The sequence below is a fragment of the Typopeltis vanoorti genome, chromosome 13 (genome assembly GCF_054136105.1).
Source record: "Typopeltis vanoorti isolate ZY-2024b chromosome 13, IOZ_Tvanoo_1.0, whole genome shotgun sequence".
Taxonomy (NCBI): Eukaryota; Metazoa; Arthropoda; class Arachnida; order Uropygi; family Thelyphonidae; genus Typopeltis; species Typopeltis vanoorti.
Window position 1 is genome coordinate 20,178,256 of NC_143561.1, and position 22,759 is coordinate 20,201,014.

Sequence of the window (22,759 nt, forward strand, 5' to 3'; positions counted from 1 at the left end):
TAGTTCGATGAGATGTGAATCAGGAGTAGCCTTCATTAAATCCTATGATCAATTGCTCCATGCAGGAAGTTCTGTTTGTCCATACAAGCTTCTCACATGATGGCAATCTCGTTCCTGACAGACTATCTTAGGACCACAGTTTTGCCTCTTACACAAGCAATGTGGGTTATTTTTTCGCTGATTAAACACCTAGGATATCTCACCTTTTTAGAAACCAGTCAGCAATGCTGTTTTCAAAATCATGGCTCCAGTCAGATGAGCTTCCAAAATAAGCCCTTTATGGAACTTTGAAAGAACTTTTGTTTGTCTCATTGTGATCAACACTATTGACGAGCAGCATTCTTAAATAGTTGCCTAGAGCATGTGACCAAGTATTTTCCATATTGCTGCATAAGTGATGTTTACGTACATCTACATGAAGGTTTCTAGTTCAGTGGCCAGTATGTATACATCAGCACAATAATTCCTTTAGTGTAACATAATATTTGGTTAGCAAGACTTATAGGATATACACTAATATACTACATGTTAAAAGTTAATTTTTTATTTTTTGAAAGATATATGGGAACAAACTAGAACATCTTGGAAAGAAAAGAAGACTGCATATCTTCTAAATTCAAAATGCACATCACATCTTTCTCGTGTCTAACTTATCTTTTTATTGAAATTTTATTTTCCACTTGGTTAGACTATAATAAATTTAGTTTTATCCTTTATCAAAGTGTAAGCAAACAAAGTTTGCGCCTGAAGTATCTTCAGGACTGAGGCAATTCTTAGTAAAGGTGGACCAAGCTCTCATCATTCCTTGTCTCAATATCTCCCATAATGCAAAGCACATCTCCTTGCGAACATGTATAATGCTATGCATTAAGGGAAGGGCCACTACCCAGACCGGTTTCGACCTTTATTGAGGTCTCATCAGTGGGAGCCAGGCCTAGAAGTGGTGATACTAAGGCAGAAGCAATAGAGGTCATATTTACTTATACAAGTTGCCAAAAGGTGTACCACCTTATTATTAAATTACTCTCGATTTAGAGAAAGATGCTGGAAGTTTATTTTCCACTTGGTTAGACTATAATAAATTTAGTTTTATCCTTTATCAAAGTGTAAGCAAACAAAGTTTGCGCCTGAAGTATCTTCAGGTGCAAAGAGGTCATAAGTAAATATGACCTCTCCATTGCTTCTGCCTTAGTATCACCACTTCTGGGTCTAGCTCCTACTGATGAGACCTCAATAAAGGTCGAAACGTAGTGGCCCTTCCCTTAATGCATAGCATTATACATGTCTGCAAGGAGATGTGCTTTGCATTATGGGAGATACTGAGACAAGGAGTGATGAGAGCTTGGTCCACCTTTACTACGAGTTGCCTCAGTCCTGAAGATACTTCAAGCACAAACTTTGTTTGTTTACACTTGGATAAAGGATAAAACTAAATTTATTATGTTTTTATCTTTTCATACCATTTTGGTTCTTCTCTTCCTGTATTAAGTTTTCATTTTTTACTGATATTCAGCTCTCTTTTAAGTTCCATACTAGAAAATTCTTCCAGTAATTTCGAAAATTCTACAAAATGATTATCTTTCCCCCCTTTCCAGAATGTTCATTTATGTCTCCAATATTAATCTCATCTCATTTTCCTTTTACCCTCTTTTACCTTGCAGTGTTGAGGGTTTATTAATCATCGGACCTCAAAACTTTCATAGGATAAGGTGGTCAGCCCTACACTCCGGTGTATCCTATGTCTGTAGTGTTGAGTTCTCAAGGCTGGTTTGCCTGCTTTGGGGATGAAAACTCCCAGAATAAACTGGAGAAAAAACCCTACTGTCAATGCCAAAGACCGGCTAACTTGGATATGGCTGAATAAGATCCTTCAGCTCCTCACGTCACTGACGGGAATCGAACCTAGAACACTCCTTTCCCAGGCATATGGTTGTGAAGCGCACAGCCACTAGGCTAACCGTGCAGACAATATTAATATATCTTTCAAAAAATATAATTTAATTGTTAAAATTTTTAACATTGACGGATTTATTAGCTTTATGGGCTGGTAAGTTGAGACAGCTCTGTATTCAATAGGCCTTACTAAATATTATCATCAAAAGAAGAAGTTACACGAGCCTTCATGCTTTAAAAATCCTAATCTTTAGATGGCATGGATGCCTTTGAAACCCCCCACCCTAAAAGAAGAAAATAAAATAATTCATGTACTTAGTGCCTTAGAAGGAGTACAGTTTGACAATGTCTTGGATATTTTTCCTGATGAAGAGGAAATGATGGCTACTGGCCATCCTCAATTCTCAAAAAAGAAAAAAAAAAATCCAAGGCTAATGAAAGCAAAACTACTCAACATGGGAATCCGGATGGTACACCAAAAAAAAATAATGAAAACATTCCTGCAGTGGAATTGTTGTTGATTCTGTCAAAACATGGATAACACGAAGGCCCTCTTGCAGAAGTATAAACCTGTATGCTTCCATATCCCCCTTCCAGCAAGTCTCACCCAGTATGTAGACACAGTTGTAGTTGGACTCAGTCGGAGATCTACTAACAGTATGCTGCATCTATGTTTCTCCTGCAGCAGAGATCGCTTAAGATGATCTTGATGGTGTCATATTGCATTTATCATCCTTTACTTTTAATGAGGGATTTAAATGTACACAACACTGGGGTAGTGCTTGAACAAACATCAGAGGAAGAGTTGTTGAGCAAATACATGACAACAATAATTCTCTCTCCCTCCCTCCCTCCCTCCCTAAACACAGGAAGCAACACCTTCTTAACTAGCCCCCCCCCCCCCTTCACACTCTTCAAGTGGAAAACCGACAAATTTATTTGGGATTGATCACTTTCTTGCATTGGGTAATGATGTACTCCATCATGGATATCATAATGGAAAATTGAGCAAGCTGACTAGCTCAGCTTCTCATCATTAGCAGCATTTTTGATCTTGCAATGGTCAGCTCTTCTTCCATCAGTGATTCAGTAAATCGTGTGATAGAGTATTATACAAGCTGTGAAAACTTAAATCCCTATAGTCAGTTTCTACATTTTTCCAATCCATGGTGAAATTGCAATTGCACAGCAACCAAAGAAACTCAGAAGAAAGCTTGGGTATTTTCCAAAGATATACCACAACAAAAAACCTCATTGTTTTCAAATGTGCTAGAACTCATCTTTTATCAAAGGAATCCTGGATCCAATATACATCCTCCCTAGAACAACCAACACTAAAGAAGTCTGAGACAAAATCCAGAAAATGAAGGGCAGATATGCCACTCACTGGCACTCTATTCTTGAGCACAGTTGCTGATCCAATAACAATTACTGGTACACTTCAGGAGATTTTTGCTGAAACATCAGCAGCATCTTCTTATTCAAACTCAAAGTTCCTTGCCCAAAAAAAGCAAAGCAAGAACACAACAAATCTAGTTTTTTGTGAACAGTATTGAAGAATACAACAGGCCATTCACAAAACAAGAAATGAAAGTTGCTTTACTTGAATCCTGTCCAACTGCTATTGAAGCAGACAATATCCATTAGGAGATGATAAAATATATGTCACCATCGTCCATAGATCAACTTATTGCACCTTAAAAACAGAATTTTCTGTGAGAGTATATTTTTAGATAACATGTAAAAGGCAGTTATTATTGCCTTTCTAAGCTAGGGAAGGATCCACAATCCCCAAATAACTACCGTTCAGTTGCTCTGACCAGCTGATCATGCAAAATTCTGGGTAAAATTGTTAACTCCTGCTTTTTATGGTTTCTGGAAGAGAAAACTTTTTTGCAGAACATATTCTGGCTTTTGAAAATATTTTACTACTGATCATGTTACCTGGCTGGAGGCATTTATTAGAGATGCCTTCTTAAACCACAAGCATCTAGCATCAGTTTTTTTTTTATATGGAAAAAAGCATATGCTACTGCTTGGAGATTTGGAATACTGAAAGCCTATATAATTTTGGTCTCAGAGGGAACTCCCTTTTTTTATCAAGAACTTCCTATCTAACCAAATCTTCGAAGTCTGAGTGGGAACCACTCTCTCCCCAACCAAACAACCAAGAGACACTTAAAACTGAATATAAGATTCATTAAGTGTCCCCCTTTTTTTGCATTCAAGGTTAACTTGATAATAAAACAACTTCCTACAACAGTAAGTAATGCCATCTGTGTTGATGACTTCACTATCTTCTGTTATTCATGTAATATGAGGGTCATAGAAAGACAGTTGCAGCAAGCCATTGACCATCTCTCAAAATGGATGCTTACAAATTTGCCACGAACATGGTTTTCATCCTGACCCAGAACTCTTACTTGGACAATCACTAATCCCAGTTGCACCAGAAGCCAAGTTCTTGGGACTGATATTTAACAGCAACTCGGACTGTTTCCTTCCTCACATATGTCAGTTATGAGACAAGTGCCATAAAGCATTGAATATTCTACACACACACACACCCTTTCTTCCACCTGTTGGGTTACTAACAGATGGTATTTGCTTTGTTTGTGCAGGACATTGATAAGATCAAACTGATGGGTCCCAAGTCTATACCTCTTCCAGTTAGAGTATACTGTAATGGCTGGAGAAGACCCTATTTACCATCAAGCCATCAACATCATAACTGGAGTATTTTGCATATGACCTATTCTTAGTGTGTATGTTGAGACAAGTGAACTACCTTTGTCACTTTGATGCTAACAGCTGTCTCTGTTATATGCAACAAAAATAAAATTCCTGTTAGACTACTCCACATAGTCAACCTTATTTGCAGATAAAAGCTCTCCTACAAGCTGTAGATATAATAGTAGACATAGCTCACCAAACACACTTCCACCACTGCAATTATACATGCCAGCATGTAGCTTTTTTTTCAGCAGGCTGAAATTTTCCACCCCTCCTGTCATTTAACAGCAGCTCTTTGAAGCTCACAGAACTGAAAACTCAGATTTTGTGATGCAGGCTATCCATAATATATTCAGACTCACCAAGTTCTCTTCAGGCAATAAGAAGTCTAGAGCTCCAAAAATATCCAATGCTCTCTTAAATTCAACATCTCCTCATTCAGTTATGGAAGCTACGCTTCAATGTATGCTTCTGTTGGGTTCCAAGCTGCCATGTTGGCATTAAGGGAAATAGTGCTGCAGATAGATCAGCTCATTTCATTCCACCATCTGCCTGCACCATACACAAATTGCCAGTAGATTATCAGACAGAAACATCTATCCAAGTAGTGGCAGCTATCTTGGAATAGAGAGACTATAATAATCTCTATCAAATTAAGCATGAAATTAAATTATAGAAGTCTAGCCTGTGCAGGGTTTAAACAGAGAAAGTTGTTGCTTGGCTCCATATAGGTCGTAGTTATATTATTCACTCCTTCCTATCGAAGGTTTATGACATGCTTGTGTATGAGTTTATATTTTTAACATTATTAAATATATATTTTAGCATCATTAAACAAATTACAAATCCCACATTATTGTTTACTGTTTCTTCAGTAAATAAATGTGAGCAGCTTTTAACCTCTTCAGCTAGTTTTGGATAATTCTATTATTAAAGAATGTATTAGTTTTAGTTGCACCTTATACAGTTTTATCTATTTTTTTAGGGATGATATATTATAATTAAGTTGGAAAAGCATTATAACATAAGATATATTTTCTTTTACTTTCAGAAAAGTCACATTCCTTACCGAGATAGCAAACTGACACGCATATTGCAAGAAAGTTTGGGAGGTAATTCTCGCACAACAATTATCATCTGTTGTTCTCCAGCTTCATTCAATGAATCTGAAACAAAATCCACATTAGAATTTGGCAGGAGGTTAGTTAATAGTAATGTTGTTATTTTGTTTATTCATTGATGTGAAAGTTATTTATATAATTGTTAAGTCAGTTTACTAAACATTTACAAATGTAATGTTTTACATGATAAAAAGTTTTATCACCATAGTGTTGGTTCAGAAATTAACTGCAGCAATTAAAAGTTTCAATTCTTAGATAGATACAACTTTTAACTTACATGCAAGAAAATTTACTTCGTTGTGGTGAAATATGTTGGTGTTGGAAGTGTACTAAAATAATTCCTTTCAGATGTTGAATGGTGTACTGCATCCATTGTAAAAGATTGGTTGATTTAATGGTCTTATAATTTAAATTAAAGATACCAAGAAATTATATACTTGGTTTAATCCTTTATCCAAGTGTAAGCAGTAAGCAAACAAAGTTTGCACCTGAAATATAATCAGGACAGGGCCACTCGTATATAGAAGCTAACGACTTCACATCGCTTTCCTTAGTATCCCATAATGCAAAGCACATATCCTTACGGGTATGTATAATGCTATGCATTATGGGAAGGGTCACTACCCAGGTCTCATCAGTGGGAGCTAGACTCAGAGGTGATATTAAGATTGAAGTTTAAATTTAGGAGTCATATTTTCATATACAAGGTGCCAAAAGGTGTCACACCTTATTATTAAAATATCTTGATTAGAGATAGTTGTTGGAAGTTTTTCCTATAAATTAAAGATACCAAGAAATTATATACTTGGTTTAATCCTTTATCCAAGTGTAAGCAAACAAGATTTGCACCTGAAATATAATCAGGACAGGGTAACTCGTATATAGAGAGGCTAATGACTTCACATCGCTTGCCTTAGTATCCCATAATGCAAAGCACATATCCTTACAGGTATGTATTATTGTTATTATTATTCGTGACACCTCCAAGGAGTCCGAAGACTGATCGTGGGTGGACACCCACTATACAACTCTCCCTCTCTGCCACCACGCCGAACCTCTACAACCAATCGTCTACATCAACACCATCTACTGCCCACAATCACAACTAGTATTTTTTTTTCTGTAAATTACTGAAGGCCCAATTTGTCTGTATGCGGGATGAAAAACTCGAGTTTCCAGGAGGAAAAACCCTGCTACCTCCATATGAGATTGGCTAACTCACCTTCAATTGAAAAAAAAGCCCATATAAATATTTCTCCCGTCATGACGGGAATTGAACTTAGGCCTTTTCCAATTGCGGGGCGCAACGTACCGTTGTTCTTCCAATTGCGCTACGGAGGTATAACGAGACTTCTGGATTACTTCAACCTTAGTATCACCTCTGGGTCTGGCTCCCACTGATGAGACCCCAATAAAGGTCAAACCGGTCTCGGTAGTGACCCTTCCCATAATCCATAGTATTATACATACCTGTAAGGATATGTGCTTTGCATTATGAGATATTAAGGCAAGTGATGTGAAGTCATTAGCTTCTGTATATGAGTTGCCTTGTCCTGATTATATTTCAGGTGCAAACTTTATTTGCTTACACTTGGCTAAAGGATTAAACCAAGTATATAATTTCTTGGTATCTTTAATTTATAGTGTAACCAAGTGAAAAAACTTCCAACAATGGTCTTATAATTTATTAACTAGAATTATCATGTTACTATATATTAACTTGTGTTTGTGTGCATAACTGAATATGTATACTCATGAAGATGGCCTCAACTTGGAGGCTTGTAATAATTTATTTTTGTTAAAAAATTTGAATTCCCAATAAAAAAATGCTTTACAAGGGTCCTTCATTACGTTTTATTCACTGGTATATTTCTTTATACTTTCATTATTTAAGCTATGAAAATTCAGTCTCACTTGCAGAAATATAAGCTATTCTTATAAATAGATAACTGTGCATTATTCATTCTGATATTTTGATAATCGCACAAGGCCTTTGATATCACAATATCCAGGAAACTACTTGCATATTTCTGATTACATGTTACCATTCTTGATCCAGCAGTCAAGTACTTTGACCATCCAAGACATCTGTGGTTTAGGAGATGTAAACAGATTCTCCAAAAACGGAAATGCATTCTCCTTACTGTGACCATAGCACTTTAGCCCATATAATTAAACACACTGTTAGAGACCACTCATATTCTCTTATTCCTGAATTTGTATGCACTTGCATTTATTTTAGAAATTATGTACTTTACAACCGTGTTATAAATAACTATTTTAATTTCCCAACGTTTTGACCTTCATATTATGGTAATCATCTGGAGTATACACAAATATACAAGGACTAGCTGAGTTACATTTCACACAGTATGCTAAAGAGACAATGATTTGATCAACAGTTATTTTACTGGCATGACCTCTGGTGAAAATATGTGTGTGTGTGTGTGTGTGTGTGTGTGTGTGTGATCATAGGCTTTTACTCGGTTGTTGTAATACATTTTAAAACATAGATTTAATGACTTAAAAAACCGAGATAACTTGTATTATTCTCATAAAAATCTTTATAACTAGTTTCGGCTTATAACAGCCTTCCTCAGGTATTCATAAAGGAAAAGAATAGTAATAAACATTGAAGTATCTAAAAAAACTGGAAATTACAGGTAAAAATTGCCACACATAATTGATACATAAAAATGTTGTATTTTTTCAAGTTGTTCTAACAGGTGTGCCATTGTTTATTGCAAGTGTGCGTGCAGGCTCACATGAACGCCAATATCGAATAACTGCAGCATGGCTATCTGGGATGTTATAACTCAAATTGTTGTTTAAGTGGACGGGGTTCAGCAGGATTTCCCTTGATTCTACAATTTTTCTCTCAAACTCATCATCACAGCGAAAAATATTTTCTGATCTATCCCAGCAAACGGAGTGGCTTTGTTGATCATCATTAGGATTATTTGAAAAAAGAACATGACTGGATAATGCAGTTGCATGAGATCTTTTGTAAGAGATGTCTCTCTTATGCTCTTCTATACGTTGTTCAATAGATTTGTTAGTTTGTCCAAAATAAGGGATATTGCAATCGCACCATAATATATATATACACCTAGATATTTTAGGTTGTGATGAGTAGGCTTTGGAGCTGATTAGAGAACGGATTTTAGGAAGTCTGGTGAAGAACGTCCTGATATTGTATTTTTTAAGGAATTTAGCTAATTTTTTAGAGACCGCTAATATATATATATATATATATATATATATATTTGTATTCAGATTTACTCGGTTTAGCAACATGTTTATTAATATAATTTAAATGACTTAAATACCGAGAAAATAAAGAATAAGGTTTAACGAGGACAGTACTAGTTTCGTTGGTAATCCAACAACAACAGATCTTCTAGAAACTGTAGTACAGTTTAAATTGGAGTCCATGCTATAGTTCCAGCTGTATGTCTATGCATGCGCATGAAATCATGAGAACGCTAGCAATGGACAGCAGAGCTATGCGAATCTGGCAAACTGTAGCTAAGGCTGCTATTCATATGGGTTGAATCAAGGGTAATTTCTTTTGACTCAAGAATATGTCTTTCAAGTTCATCATAACATTTGTGAATATTAGAGTCCAGTCTATTTGATGTTGGTGGCCTTCATCAGAGTTTATAGAGAACAAGACGTGGCTGGCGAGAGCGCTGGCTCGGATTCTGTTATAGGAAATGTCTCTTTTGTGCTCTTCAACATGGAAGTATAGAATTATCAGTCTGTCCGTAGTAAGTCTTACCACAATCACAAATAATCTTGTATACTCCTGGGAACTGAAGATGGTGATATTTTTCTTTAGGTTGATTAAGGATAGAACGGAGTTTAGGTAAAATAGAGAAACATGTTTTGATGTTGAACTTTTTTTAAATTTTAGCCAGTTTGGGGGTGAGGGAGCTAATGAAAGGCAAGGAGATCTAAGCTCTGGAGGAAGTAGAATCTTCATTAGTTTGCTGACGACGGTGAAAAAGAAGTTTCTCAATACTTTTTTGAAGTAAAACTATTATTAAGAAAGGTCCTTTTGAGGAAATTAAGTTCATGTTGAAGCTCTATGTCATCTGATAATAAGGATCTGGCCCAATGTGCAAGGGTGGAAATAATGCCAAATTTCTGTGGAGAGTAGTGGTGAGAGGATGCATGAAGGTATCTGTCTGTATGTGTTGGCTTCCTAAAGATTGAAATTTTTATATTATCAGAGCACCTGGATAGTTTTATGTCTAAAAAAGGAAGACAATTGTTAACTTCCAGCTCATAGGTGAATTTTATCTTGTGATGAAAGTTATTTAGATGATCCAAAAAAACTTTGAGGTTATCTAGGCCGTGTTCCCATATAAGAAAAACATCATCGATATAGCAGAGCCAGATTTTGGTTTTAGTGTGGCCAAACAGATTGCTTTTTCTTCCAATCTTCAGTTCTCAGGAGTATACAAGATTATTTGTGAATGTGGTAAGCCTTACTACGGACAGACTGATAAAATCTATACTTCTCCATGTTGAAGAGCACAAGAGAGAGACATTTCCTATAACAGAATCTGAGCCAGCACTCTCGCCAGCCACGTCTTGTTCTCTATAAACTCTGATGAAGGCCACCAACATCAAATAGACTGGACTCAAACTTATATTCACAAATGTTATGATGAACTTGAAAGGCATATTATTGAGTCAAAAGAAATTACCCTTGATTCAATCCACATGAATAGCAGCCTTAGCTACAGTTTGCCAGATTCGCATAGCTCTGCTGTCCGGCGCTGGCGTTTTTGCGATTTCACATGCACTCGTAAACATACAGCTGGAACTGTAGCACGGACTCCAATTTAAACTGTACTACAGTTTCAAGTAGATCTGTTGTTGTTAATACGTAATGTTTCTGTCGGATTATTTTATATTTTCTTTGTACTTTGATACCTGAAGAAGTTGGATTACCAATGAAACTAGTAGTGTCCTCATTAAACGTTATTCTTTATTTTCTCGGTGGTTAACTCATTTAAATTATATTAATAAACATATATATATATATATATATATATATATAAATTAAATAAAAATACAAATAAAATTAAAAAAATTAATTAGAAAGTACATCAAAGCTATATTCTATTTAAGATAACATCAGAGAAACATTCTTTCATGTAGATAGTTTTCTTACAATAAAATGTCCTAATTTAAGCAAATTTAAGATTCTGGATTATCTACAGTCCTGTTTATAGTTAACTGTTAGGGAGAAAGGTTCCATGGGTAGAATATGTGCCTTCCATATGCTTGGGATTTTTAGACCATCATTATTATTAAGATTAGGGTGGTTGATAAGAATCTCATAGGCTTCCTTAAATTTACGTTCATACCATGTTACCATGTTTTGGTGATGTAAACAACTGTGCTTTTCCAGTCAATTCTATGTGAAGTGTTCAGTGCATGATCAGAAAGTCCAGCTTCACCATAATTATTATATTTAATGTGTCATTTATGTTCCGTTTGTCTGATAGGAATTATTCGTCCTGTTTCTCCTATATATGGTAGATTACAGGCGCAATAAATACATTATACTCCAGGGTGGGCCTGCAGAGGGAGCCGGTCTTTGGATGAGTTGAGTAAGTTTTTTAATTTTGCAGATAATAAGGTGGTTTTACACTTGCCAGTAAAATCACATAATGACTTACATAAATGTCCATTCCAGAATAGAATTCAAAACTGTATGTGGACTTTTATCTTTTAAAAATTTGGGCACAACCAAATCTGCAAGTCTTTCATCCACAAGCTCTCATGGCATAGTGTTTGCTTTGTGAACTGTTATAAGCATTTACTTCTAGAGACCTACTCAAGATAATCACTGCTCAAATATGAATCTGTTTTCTCTTTCTTTGAGAAAATATTAATGATATCCATTGAGCCATTCTAAAAGGGTTGTCTCACTGGCATTTCTCACTTGCATCCCAATTCTTCAGTTACTTTGTTTATTCAGAGAAGTTAAAAAAAAAAAAAAACTGTTTGTTTTTCCACAAATGTAGCTTTTAATAACATAATGCTAGCGGTCTAGAATCTACTAATGGTTAGGGGATTAGGGTCAGATCTGATTTCTAGAGTTTGATCATAAAACTAATATTTCATTTTTCTGATAGGAAGGATTAAGGCAAATTTTCCTTTTTCAGCACTGAATGATTCTTTTCTGGATACTTTGCTTAGTGAGTTAAGCAGCTGATGTCATCCTCAATCCGGTCAATAACTGCAACTGAATTTCAACAAAAAAATTCATTTTTGATTGTGCACATAGCACATAGTTGAGTAGTTGAAACCAGTTTTATATTCTCCAGTTGAAAACAAAATATAGATCAGGAGTAGTCTTTCACACAACCAGCACAGGCCACTAAGTCTTATGGCAAAAAGCAGAAATGCCATGTATTGATCATAACTGATATATAAAGAAATTTAAGGAAGTCTTAGGAAATGCTGTGTACCCACACAGTATAACAATCCCACCTTTCCTGACAGAAACCCAAATTTCAGTCTCTTCATCCATTTCTCAACTTCCCCAAATACATGTTCTTTAATTCCTTTTGCTCAAGAGTTGCATTTGTGTGTACATTTGCTCTGACATACCATGCCAGAGGGCATTCAACTTAGAATCTCCTGACTGGGATCTTTTTTGAATAAAAATCCCTCTGCCCTACATTATCAAACGCATATGATCATATGCAGTCTATATTGCTCTCCTAATGTCACCAACTACTCCAAACTCTTTGACTTCCTCTCCTTGAAAGTCGATATTCTCACTCCAACTTCCTAATAGTGAGATTATCTTCCTTGGCAATTTTAACATCCACAATATCAACTGCTTTCCTTCTTCAACTGCACAGACCAGGCAGGTAGATATCATGAGACTTTGCCATCATAAATGACCTTGTGCAAATTGTGCTCATGTCTAGCAGAGTATCAGATAACCTCTGCCCTACATTATCAAACGCATATGATCATATGCAGTCTATATTGCTCTCCTAATGTCACCAACTACTCCAAACTCTTTGACTTCCTCTCCTTGAAAGTCGATATTCTCACTCCAACTTCCTAATAGTGAGATTATCTTCCTTGGCAATTTTAACATCCACAATATCAACTGCTTTCCTTCTTCAACTGCACAGACCAGGCAGGTAGATATCATGAGACTTTGCCATCATAAATGACCTTGTGCAAATTGTGCTCATGTCTAGCAGAGTATCAGATAACCTCAGCCACTCTCCATACACACTGGACCTCTTCCTCAATAGTGATTCCAATATACTGTGAAGGTTGTACTTCCTTAAGTTATTCAGACTATAAATTTGTGCTTATCTCTTTCTCCCATTGAGAGCAACACCCAAACAACCATTCCCAACTAAGAGTCATCTGACATTATTAGAATTCATGGTTAAGAATTTAGGGATACACAACATAAATGTTAAAATAATTACTTTCCTAATATTAAGTAAAGTAATTATTTTAACACGTGTGTTGTGTATCCCTAAATTCTTAACCATGAATGCTGACCACCATGTAACCTTAAAAGAAAGAATTGGCATCATAAGAATGCCAAGTGAAATGACCTCTGAGATTTTTATGCCTTATTCTCTTCTTTGGATTATTGTTTTCGACCTTCGGGCCCAATCATTATGCACTGAACACATCGTTAATGTAATCCTCTCTGGAATGGAAGCATATATTCCCCGTTCCTTGTTTAATTCCCATTCCCTGAGTAAGCCAAGGCTTACTGAGAGGATGGGAATTTAACAAAGAATGAGGAATGTGCACCAAAGCTGTACAAATGAAGAACCAAGCTACGCACAACTGACTAGCATAAAGAACTTTGCCTTACTGCTTACACTGAAACAGCTGCAAGAAAATCATCAGTACATCAAAAACCACTTCAATCAAAGAGCCAAAAGCAGGAAACCTTGAATTATGCCCAAATGGCAGTCACATATTTTGGTCTCTTACCCAAGTAGTTAGCCACACTTTTGCCCAACACTGCTCCCACCACTATTACACCAGTGGGTCAGTTGCATCGCCACCCATAGAAAAAGCCAATTGGCAGCATACATTTCCTCAAATGCCTGCATGTCCCCCACCACTTGTCAAATGTCCTCCCCAACATTCAATGCCTCCACTTAACTTTCACCAGAAAATGATTGAAAAAATTCTGTCCAAATTAGATACCAAAATGTCCCTTGCTCCTAACAGAAGTCCTCCAGTTTGAAGAATTGCACTCCAGAGTTGCTTCTTTATGCTATCATACTCCACTGGCATCTGTTCCCACAAAGGATGACAAATCTTTACCATCAAATTACTACCCAACAAACTAGCACTCCCAATCTCTCTCACTGCAGTCTTCTCCAAAGTAATGGAGAGAACTTTCAACACCCAACTCCTATGTTAGCTTGAAAGTACTCAACTAATAAATGACTTCTAGTATGGATGCTGCCAATGCTGTTCAAGAGATCTGCCTACTTATGTTACCCACCTCTCAGATAAGTACTATGGAAAAGTTTGCCAAATCCCGAGTGGTTGCACTCAAATATCTCTAGACAGGGTCTGGCACAAAGGCCTATTAAGTAAGCTTTCATCTTTCAGTCTGTCCCATGAGTTGTGCTACCAGGCTGCCAGTTTTCCCACTGCACACACATTGTATGTGATGGTGGATGGTTCCCTATCTTTTAATTGTGTAATTAATTCTGAGTCCCACAAGGGTCTGTCCTCTCATTCATCCTCTTTCTTCTATATATCAGCAAAACTATATAATAGTTTTGCTGGCAATATTACATGACATTCCTCTTTCTCACTTGACGAACCTTGTGCCAAACAGACCACTACAATCCACAGAGAAACAACCACTGCAAACTAAAATTCTGATCTCCAAAACCACTCTTTGATAGGGCTCAGATAACCTTGTTAGTTTCAGTGCCTGCACAGTTCTGCCTTATTTCTCACCAAAAAGAACCATATTCTTCCAGCCTTACCTTTTGACAACATCCAAATGTCTAGGCAAGATGAGGTTTCTCTCTTTGGAATTACCTTGACATGAAGACTCTCCTGATGCATCACAACTATTGCATAAGCAATGTTATGCAAGTTCAGGTAGGTTTTCAAAACTCACAAAGAGCAGCTGATTTATTGTACTCATTAAGGTAAAATAACTTTACAAGTGCAATAAAGTAAAGTGAAGCACTTGTTAAACATGAATATCAATAGGAATGCGTTTCTGAAGTTTTCCATTTACTTTATGTTCCATTTAGTTTCATTTCATTCCATTTAGTTCTTATGATGCCAACAAAACAGGTGTTCAATTTCAGTTGATGCAAATTGATTAGTCAAAGTTGGTGGCATTCCAGTTGTTAGATTGAGTTACATAAAACTCTGAATAAGGGCAGTTTAATGATTGGCCACCTTGTCAATTATATATATATATATATATATATATATATATGTGTGTGTGTGTGTATACACACATACACACAGTGCTTTTTTGGGGAAAGTATGCAACAGTATGACATATGGCACCTTTATTAACAGTGGTACTTCATGTATGAATGCAATATCATTCTAATTTGCAACTTTTCCTGCTAGCAAAGACATCATACCAGCATCTATTGTTTTACAAAAATGGCACTGTATGTTATTATTATTACACGGCAACTCCATGGAGTTCTTAGACTCATCAAGGGAGGCCCTAAACAATTTGCCAAGCACTATATTTGCACCAATATCTATCATGCTTTGTCATAGTATCCACAATAGACTCTGGCATCCTATTTCACTTATTCACCACTCTCCAAGTAAAAAATCTAGTCCTCACACCTGTGCTAACTAGATTCTTGCTGAATTTTCAAGGATGGACCCTAGTTTTCCCACTACCAGACCTATTGTGAACAATTTCCTCTATATTAATCCTGTAAAAACCTTTCAGTAATTTGTATGTTTAAATCATATCACTCCTTTCCTGCCTATCAGCCGATTTCTGTAATCCACAGACCTTCAACCTGTCCTCATAAGGTTTATTCCATAGACCTACTACCATTTTGGCCACTTTCCTCTTGATCCTCTCTTCCTCCTCCTCATCCCCCAAGAAACCTAGGTGACCAAATCTGTGTATAGCAGTCAAGATGTGGGGGGGAGGTCCTACCAAGATGCTATAAAGAGGTATAATAACCTCCTTTTCTGCTCATCAAGGTTTTCTTCAGTAAAACAAGTAATCTGATGGTGGGCTGTTTTAGCCACTTTTTGCAGTATGCCCTCTAAACAGCCCACCATCAGATTACTTGTTTTACTGAAGAAAACCTTGATGAGCAGAAAAGGAGGTTATTATACCTCTTTATAGCATCTTGGTAGGACCTCCCCCCCATATCTTGATACAAGACTTGTTTTGCCCATACTCCCCATCCACTAAAACCTCTCAAATCCCTGGCTTCATCAATTTCCTGGAGTACAGTTCCATCAATATGGTACACAGCTAGTAATTTGTCACCTGAAAATGCATAATCACACACTTTGCCACATTAAACTGATATTCGTTCTCTTTTGTCCATACTGCCACTCTGTCTAAATCATCTTGCAAAATACATAATCTTTATTAACTACTCTTCTACCCAATTTTGCATCATTGGTAGAACAACTGAATAGTTCCGCTCAGATCCTTTCCTATATCATTAACTTACAAATTAAATAGTAGTAGCCCAAGAACAGTCCTGTGACATGCCATTAGTCATAGGTCTTCTAGTGGCCTCTACTCCTGAATAAACTGTCTGGTATTTCTCTATCAGCCATCTTCTTACCTACTTCACTAACTTTATATCCATTCCCATGTGCTGCAATTTATTGATTAGAATTCCATTTGATATCCTTTCAAAAGCAAAGTCCAGCAGTATCACTGTAAACACATTACCTTTATCCAACGCATCTGTCACTGTATTATAAAAGATGAGCAATTTACTGAAGAATGACTTACCCTTTACAAAACTATATTGCTCCTTCCCCCCATATGTGGCTAAAATTAGCCACAATTATAATGGAGTGGTGTAATCTTTAACTCTCAGAAATGAGAGAAAATTTGGATATTTTCCCTTGCAAAGCATTAAAACTATTTTAAGCTATTTAACTATACTTTCAGAATATGATATCACACTGTGGTGATGGCAACATATATCTAATGGTTCTGTTAATTAACCATTAGATAAGTGTTTTAATAGATACAAACCAATCATTAATATGTAGGTAATGATTTTATCTAAACAGAACTTTTTCTCATCATATTGAGTTATGTAAATCTCATATGCTGTATTGCAGAGCAAAAACTATTAAAAACAGTGTCATTGTGAATGAAGAGCTAACAGCAGAAGAGTGGAAAAGAAGATATGAAAAGGAAAAAGAAAAAGTAGGCAGACTCAAAGGACAGCTAGCTTATGTAGAGTCTGAGTTGAATCGATGGAGAAATGGTAATTGAAATTACTGGTTATTTGTTTGCAGTATTAAAATAGTTTTTATTTTGAATTGTTAATTATACAAATTCATTATTTTATTTATGATTAAAATAGAAATTTTCTTTGTTGGATAATATTCATGCTTATGTTTTTGAAGCTTGTAGTTTAAAATATGTAAAACAAGACTTGTTTAATATATAAAACAAGCTTTGTCATGATACAATTGTAATATTGGATCTGGAATGTTTAATAATATAATAATATATACTATGCTTTTGGAATTTTAGAAAATATCTTGAAATGCTCAAAACGTTGATTTATGGGTTAGAAGTAAAGTTTAATTTATTTCCTTCAGAAATAATAATTTCCTTGCAGAGTGTGTAAACTATAAAATTTTCTACCAATCTGGAAATATATAGAAACATATCACTAAAACTGGAAAAAAAGGTTAACACGAAACTTCTAGTTAATAAATACATAACTAGTTAGTGTAAATTATATGGAACTTCTTCAGGTGTGAAAGAAACATAACATAATAATTTACTTATTAGATATGACCACATACCATTATTAAACTAGATGGTATGTTCTCGTTTGCATATTTGATTATCATAGCCATGAAACATTCAGAAAGATAAATTACCCGAAGGAAATCATGTGATGACAGAGCTGTGGTCTCACTTCTCTGGTATGTTCTTTGATGTATTATTTGATAGACTTCTCTGTTTGCTCATAATATAGGATCTTGTAGTAAGTTCTACCATTAGACCTGGGAAAGATGGGCACCTGGTTTTGGATTGCACTTTAGAGGGCCTGCTTATCACAAACTTGCATACTTCTTATATGATTCAAGTTTTAAGAGAAACTTGTGCCATAGTTCTATACAATATATACACAAAAACACAAGATAAAATTATTATTTATTAAATATACTACCGTATATATATATATATACACATATAAGTGAAAGCATAAAGCATAATTGTGCTTTCACTTATATATATATATATATATATATAAGTGAAAGCACAAGGTAGAATGTAAAGCATAATGATTTATTCAAAATAGAATGAGCCACATCACGTGGCTCATTCTATTTTGAATAAATCAATTGTTTACATTCTACCTTGTAAAAGCTGTTTTTTAAGCCAACTGACAATGGCCTGTTAATTTCAGACTGAAATACATGGCAGTATATTTAATAAATAATACTTTTACTTTGTGTTTTTTTGTATATATTCTTACATATGATATAAGAAGTAAAAAATGAGATATACAGAATGAGCCTTATGGAAAAAATAAATTTTATGGTATAAATACATAATAACTTAGAAATTATTTTATATTTTTATTTTATCACTCATCCAAACAATTGTTGACACATCAACAAAATACTCAACACATGAGCAATAATAATTGAATTCTGTCATCTATGATATTTTGCTGACTTTTGGTTATATAAAAACCATAGCTTTACATGCTTTATACACATTTTTCAACTTTTCTCATTATAAGGTATATTTGACAAGATAGGATAGAACTTATTTTATCTAACAGTTTGTTAGCTTGATTTATAATTTTTAAATATAAAATTTCTATTTACATTTTATGTGCAAATATAAATAGTGGTCATAGTGGTTGTATTTTGATGAAATTTTGCATTTCAAAGTAGCAGTTGTGTTTTGATGAAAGAAGTAAATATTGTTTTAATTTAATACTTCTCAAATATTTTGACTGGGTTTACTGAAATAGAATCAGTATAGAGAAGATAATTTAACATTTAATTTCCTAAGCATTAGTAATGTATTGAGTCTCTTGGCTAACAAGGAATCTAAAGATGATGCATTTATTATAGTCATTTTGTAAGAAATCATTTAATAGAAATGGAAATTCTTTGGGTAACTCTTCCTCATATTAATAAGAGCACAAACTTTGTTTTTATTATTGAGAAAATATCCAAAAATGTTTGTAATAGTTTGAACAACTGTGATGGTATGTATCTATTAGTATGGATTGGTTTTCAAAGATGAAGCTGTTTAATTTTCCAGACCCATTGATTAGATTTAAATCCACAAAAAGGCCATAAACATGAATAAAATTATGGTACAACACATGAAAGAACTTCATGCAGACTTGGGTGTTGCCTGGTTTAACAAGTAACTGACTGAGAAAACAAGGACAAACATAAAAAAAATTTAAAAAAAATAAAAAAAGCATCAGCTACTGGAACAAAGTCCAACCAACATCAACGGAGTTCAGAATTGGCACCATCAGTAAGAAATATCAACAGAAATGAACTGAACCAGCAGAAGAATTGGATAAGTACAGGATTATCATAACTGGTTATAGTAATGTTAGCTATAACCAGTTATAGTTATAAAAATAGTTATAGTAACTATATATCAGGATAATTTTCTGAAATAGCAGGCAATATCAAGTAGAGTGATGTGGGAAAATATCACAATGGGAAAGTGGAAAATGGATTTATTTGTGCCTATGATCTCACAGAATGTTGTACTAGGGAAGAAGCAGAGGAATTTTTCAAGCCATTAGAAAAGGCAGCTGACACAAAGGAAAAGTTGGTTCTTGTTGGAGATCTAAACAGCAGAATAAGAAATGATTATTAGATATATCAAAATGTTTTAGGAAAAACATTTTCGATATAACAAAAAAAAGAGAAAAACTAATAATAATGGTAAGTACCTGCTGGATTTCTGTTCAGGATGTGGACTCCTAACACCACTCCAACATACAAATGTACACAAATTTGCATGGGGAGAAGATGCAAGAAGTAGGAAAAGTCTCATTGACTATGTTATTGTTGTTAGCAATATCTTCACATTGGTTCTGAGTACATAGATAATTTGAAATGCAAAGTAATCACTATTTAGTTTTGAGTGGGATAAAATTGAATATCATATTGAAAAGAAAACTGTATTAAAAAGTTTTTTGAGTGGTAGATCTTGAAGAAAACATTCATTGATTCATCTAGATATTCATGTGCTGTGGTTGTGTACAAAACTAGAAAATTCAGAACTCCATGGTGGACCTCAGAAAACTAAAGAAGCAGTGAAAGAAAATAAGAAAATGTATCAAAAGATCTGGTAAGTAAGGTGGCATGTGCTCTGAGAGAATACAGAGATAAATGCAAAAAAGTGAAGCACTGTGTAACACTTGCTAAACAAAAATTTTGGGAGCACTTTGGTAAGAACATAGAAAATAAATATCATAAAGATGGCAAAATATTCTGGAGATTATTCAGAAAACTGAAGGAAAGAGTATTGTAAAGGGAATCAAAGCCATCTAGAATATTCAAGATATTCTAGATGCCATCTCTCGTCCACTCAAGAGGAATGCAATGAGGAGTATGCGTGAATACTTGAGGTAGAAAAAGCTATCAAAAACCTGAAATGTAGAAAGGCAGCTGGAATAGATGATATTTGGCCAGAAATACTAAAATATGCAGGTATAAAAGTTTTAGTCCTCATAGTATCCAGCTATAAAATGGAAAATAAAAGTGGTGAGAATTACAGAGGAATTTCCCTATCGAGTGTTCTTCATAAGAGTTATTATTATTAAGAGAGACCTTCAGGGAGTAAGGGACTCATTAAAGGAGACCACATACTACACACACACCAGCTATCATACTTATTCTTGAATTCATTCACACTGCTTGCACTCACAACATCCAATGGCAATCCATTCCAATCATGCACCACCCTATGAGAGAGAAATCTAGCCCCCCCCCCCCCCTTCTTAGCAGCATTCAGCTTCCAAGGATGCCCTCTTGTCCTTTCTCCACTCTTCATAAATTGAAAAATTCCATCAATTGAAATCCTGTATGACCCTTTCAGGATTGTAAATTTGTAAGTCTCAATCATATGACCCCTCTTTCTCCTGTTTGCTAGTGTCTGCAGTCTACAAATTCTCATTCTGTCTTCATAATCAGTATTCCATAGTCCTGGTATAATTTTTAACACTCTCCTTTGCACTCTCTCTCCAATATATCAGTATCACAACGGAAACTAGGAGATCACACCTGTGCACAATAGTCTAAGTGAGGTCTTATCAAGGCCTTGTAAAGAGGCAAAATGATATCTTATCTTTACATGTGAACATTCGTTTCAGCATTGCAATTATCTTTTGAGTTGTATTTGCAATCTTTGCTACACGGCCCCTGAACTTCAACTTCTTATCTGCTAACAATTCAAGATCCCTAGCCGTATCAGTTTCTTCGAGCATAATCCCACCGATATAATACAACATTGGATATCACAGCAAAGTGAATGACTTTATATTTACTGACATTGAACTGACATCCATTTTCCCATGCCCACAATTCCAACCTATTCAAATCATTCTTCAAGTACTGCATATCAGCAGCAAGCAGAATTCCTAATTACCCTACCATCTTGCATCAGCAAATAGCTGTATGTTGCTTGTCAAATCCTTCCCAATATCATTAATGTATAGATTGAATAACAGTGGACCAAGTGCTGATCCTTGTGGTACACCACTGGTTACCTTAAATCTTGCAGACTTGCATCTCCATATACCACTTTTTGGTATCTGTTAGTCAGCCATCCTCTTATCCATCCTAATATTCTATAATCTAAACCAATATTCTTCAATTTATGCAACAGTCTACAATGCTGTATTCTGTCAAAAGCCTTAGCAAATTCTAAATATCATGGTGTATCCATTTCCCCTTGTCTAGTTCAACAGTAACATTGTTATAGAATGTGAGCAAGTTGCTAAAACATGATCTTCCCTTAGTAAAACCCATGTTGCTCATTGTAAAGTAGAGATTCACTGTCAATCCATTTCTGTGTGAGCTCTAAACCAGTTTTTCCAAAATCTTCACCACCACTCCTGAGATACTAATTGGTCAATAGTTGGATACATCGGTCTTTGCACCACCATTGTGCAATGGAATTATCATACATTCTTTCCATTCCTGCAGAATCTTTCCTATTCTGAGATTCATATAAACAGCCTGGTCAAAGGAATAGCCAGTTCAGCTGAACACTCTTTTAGCACACGTGTTGATATCATATCAGTCCCTATTGCTGAATTCTTATTCAGTTCGTGCACCATTTCTAATACCTCTTCCTCATACACCTGAATTTCTTCATCCAGTGAAGAGATAGCAGTGAGCTCAATGTTGCATACACCAGGTTGATAGCTTTTAACAAAATGGGCACTCATTGTTGATCAACCTCTTCTGCATCGGTAACCCTCACGTCATCTGCATTTAGAAGAGTTATTCTTTCATATTCATTCTTTCTTTTACTTGTAGCATATCAGTAGAATTCTTGTTGTTTGTCTTTAGCATTCAGTGCCAGTTTCTTTTCATACTCAGACTTTGCTTTCCATACAATGATTGTGACTATTCTAGCCTGCTGTTTATAATTTTCATAATGCACATCATCCTTATGCACAAGGTATTCCTTCCACATCATCCTTTTCTTATGAATGTCTTGCTTAATAAGATTACACATCCATTTGACTCCTACCCTCTTTATTCTTCAA

At 35.3% G+C, this 22,759-nt stretch overlaps 1 protein-coding gene across 2 annotated transcripts in view; it reads left to right on the forward strand.

Moving 5' to 3' along the window:
• The window catches only part of LOC150099979 (kinesin heavy chain-like), a 579,478-nt gene that overhangs the window by 245,803 nt on the left and 310,916 nt on the right, over positions 1-22,759 (forward strand). For both annotated transcript variants that reach the window (XM_090403282.1, XM_090403283.1), the window contains exons 10-11: positions 5,678-5,826; positions 17,094-17,242. In XM_090403282.1, coding sequence (XP_090259408.1) covers positions 5,678-5,826; positions 17,094-17,242 — 298 coding nt within the window. The remainder of the gene's footprint in view (positions 1-5,677; positions 5,827-17,093; positions 17,243-22,759) is intronic.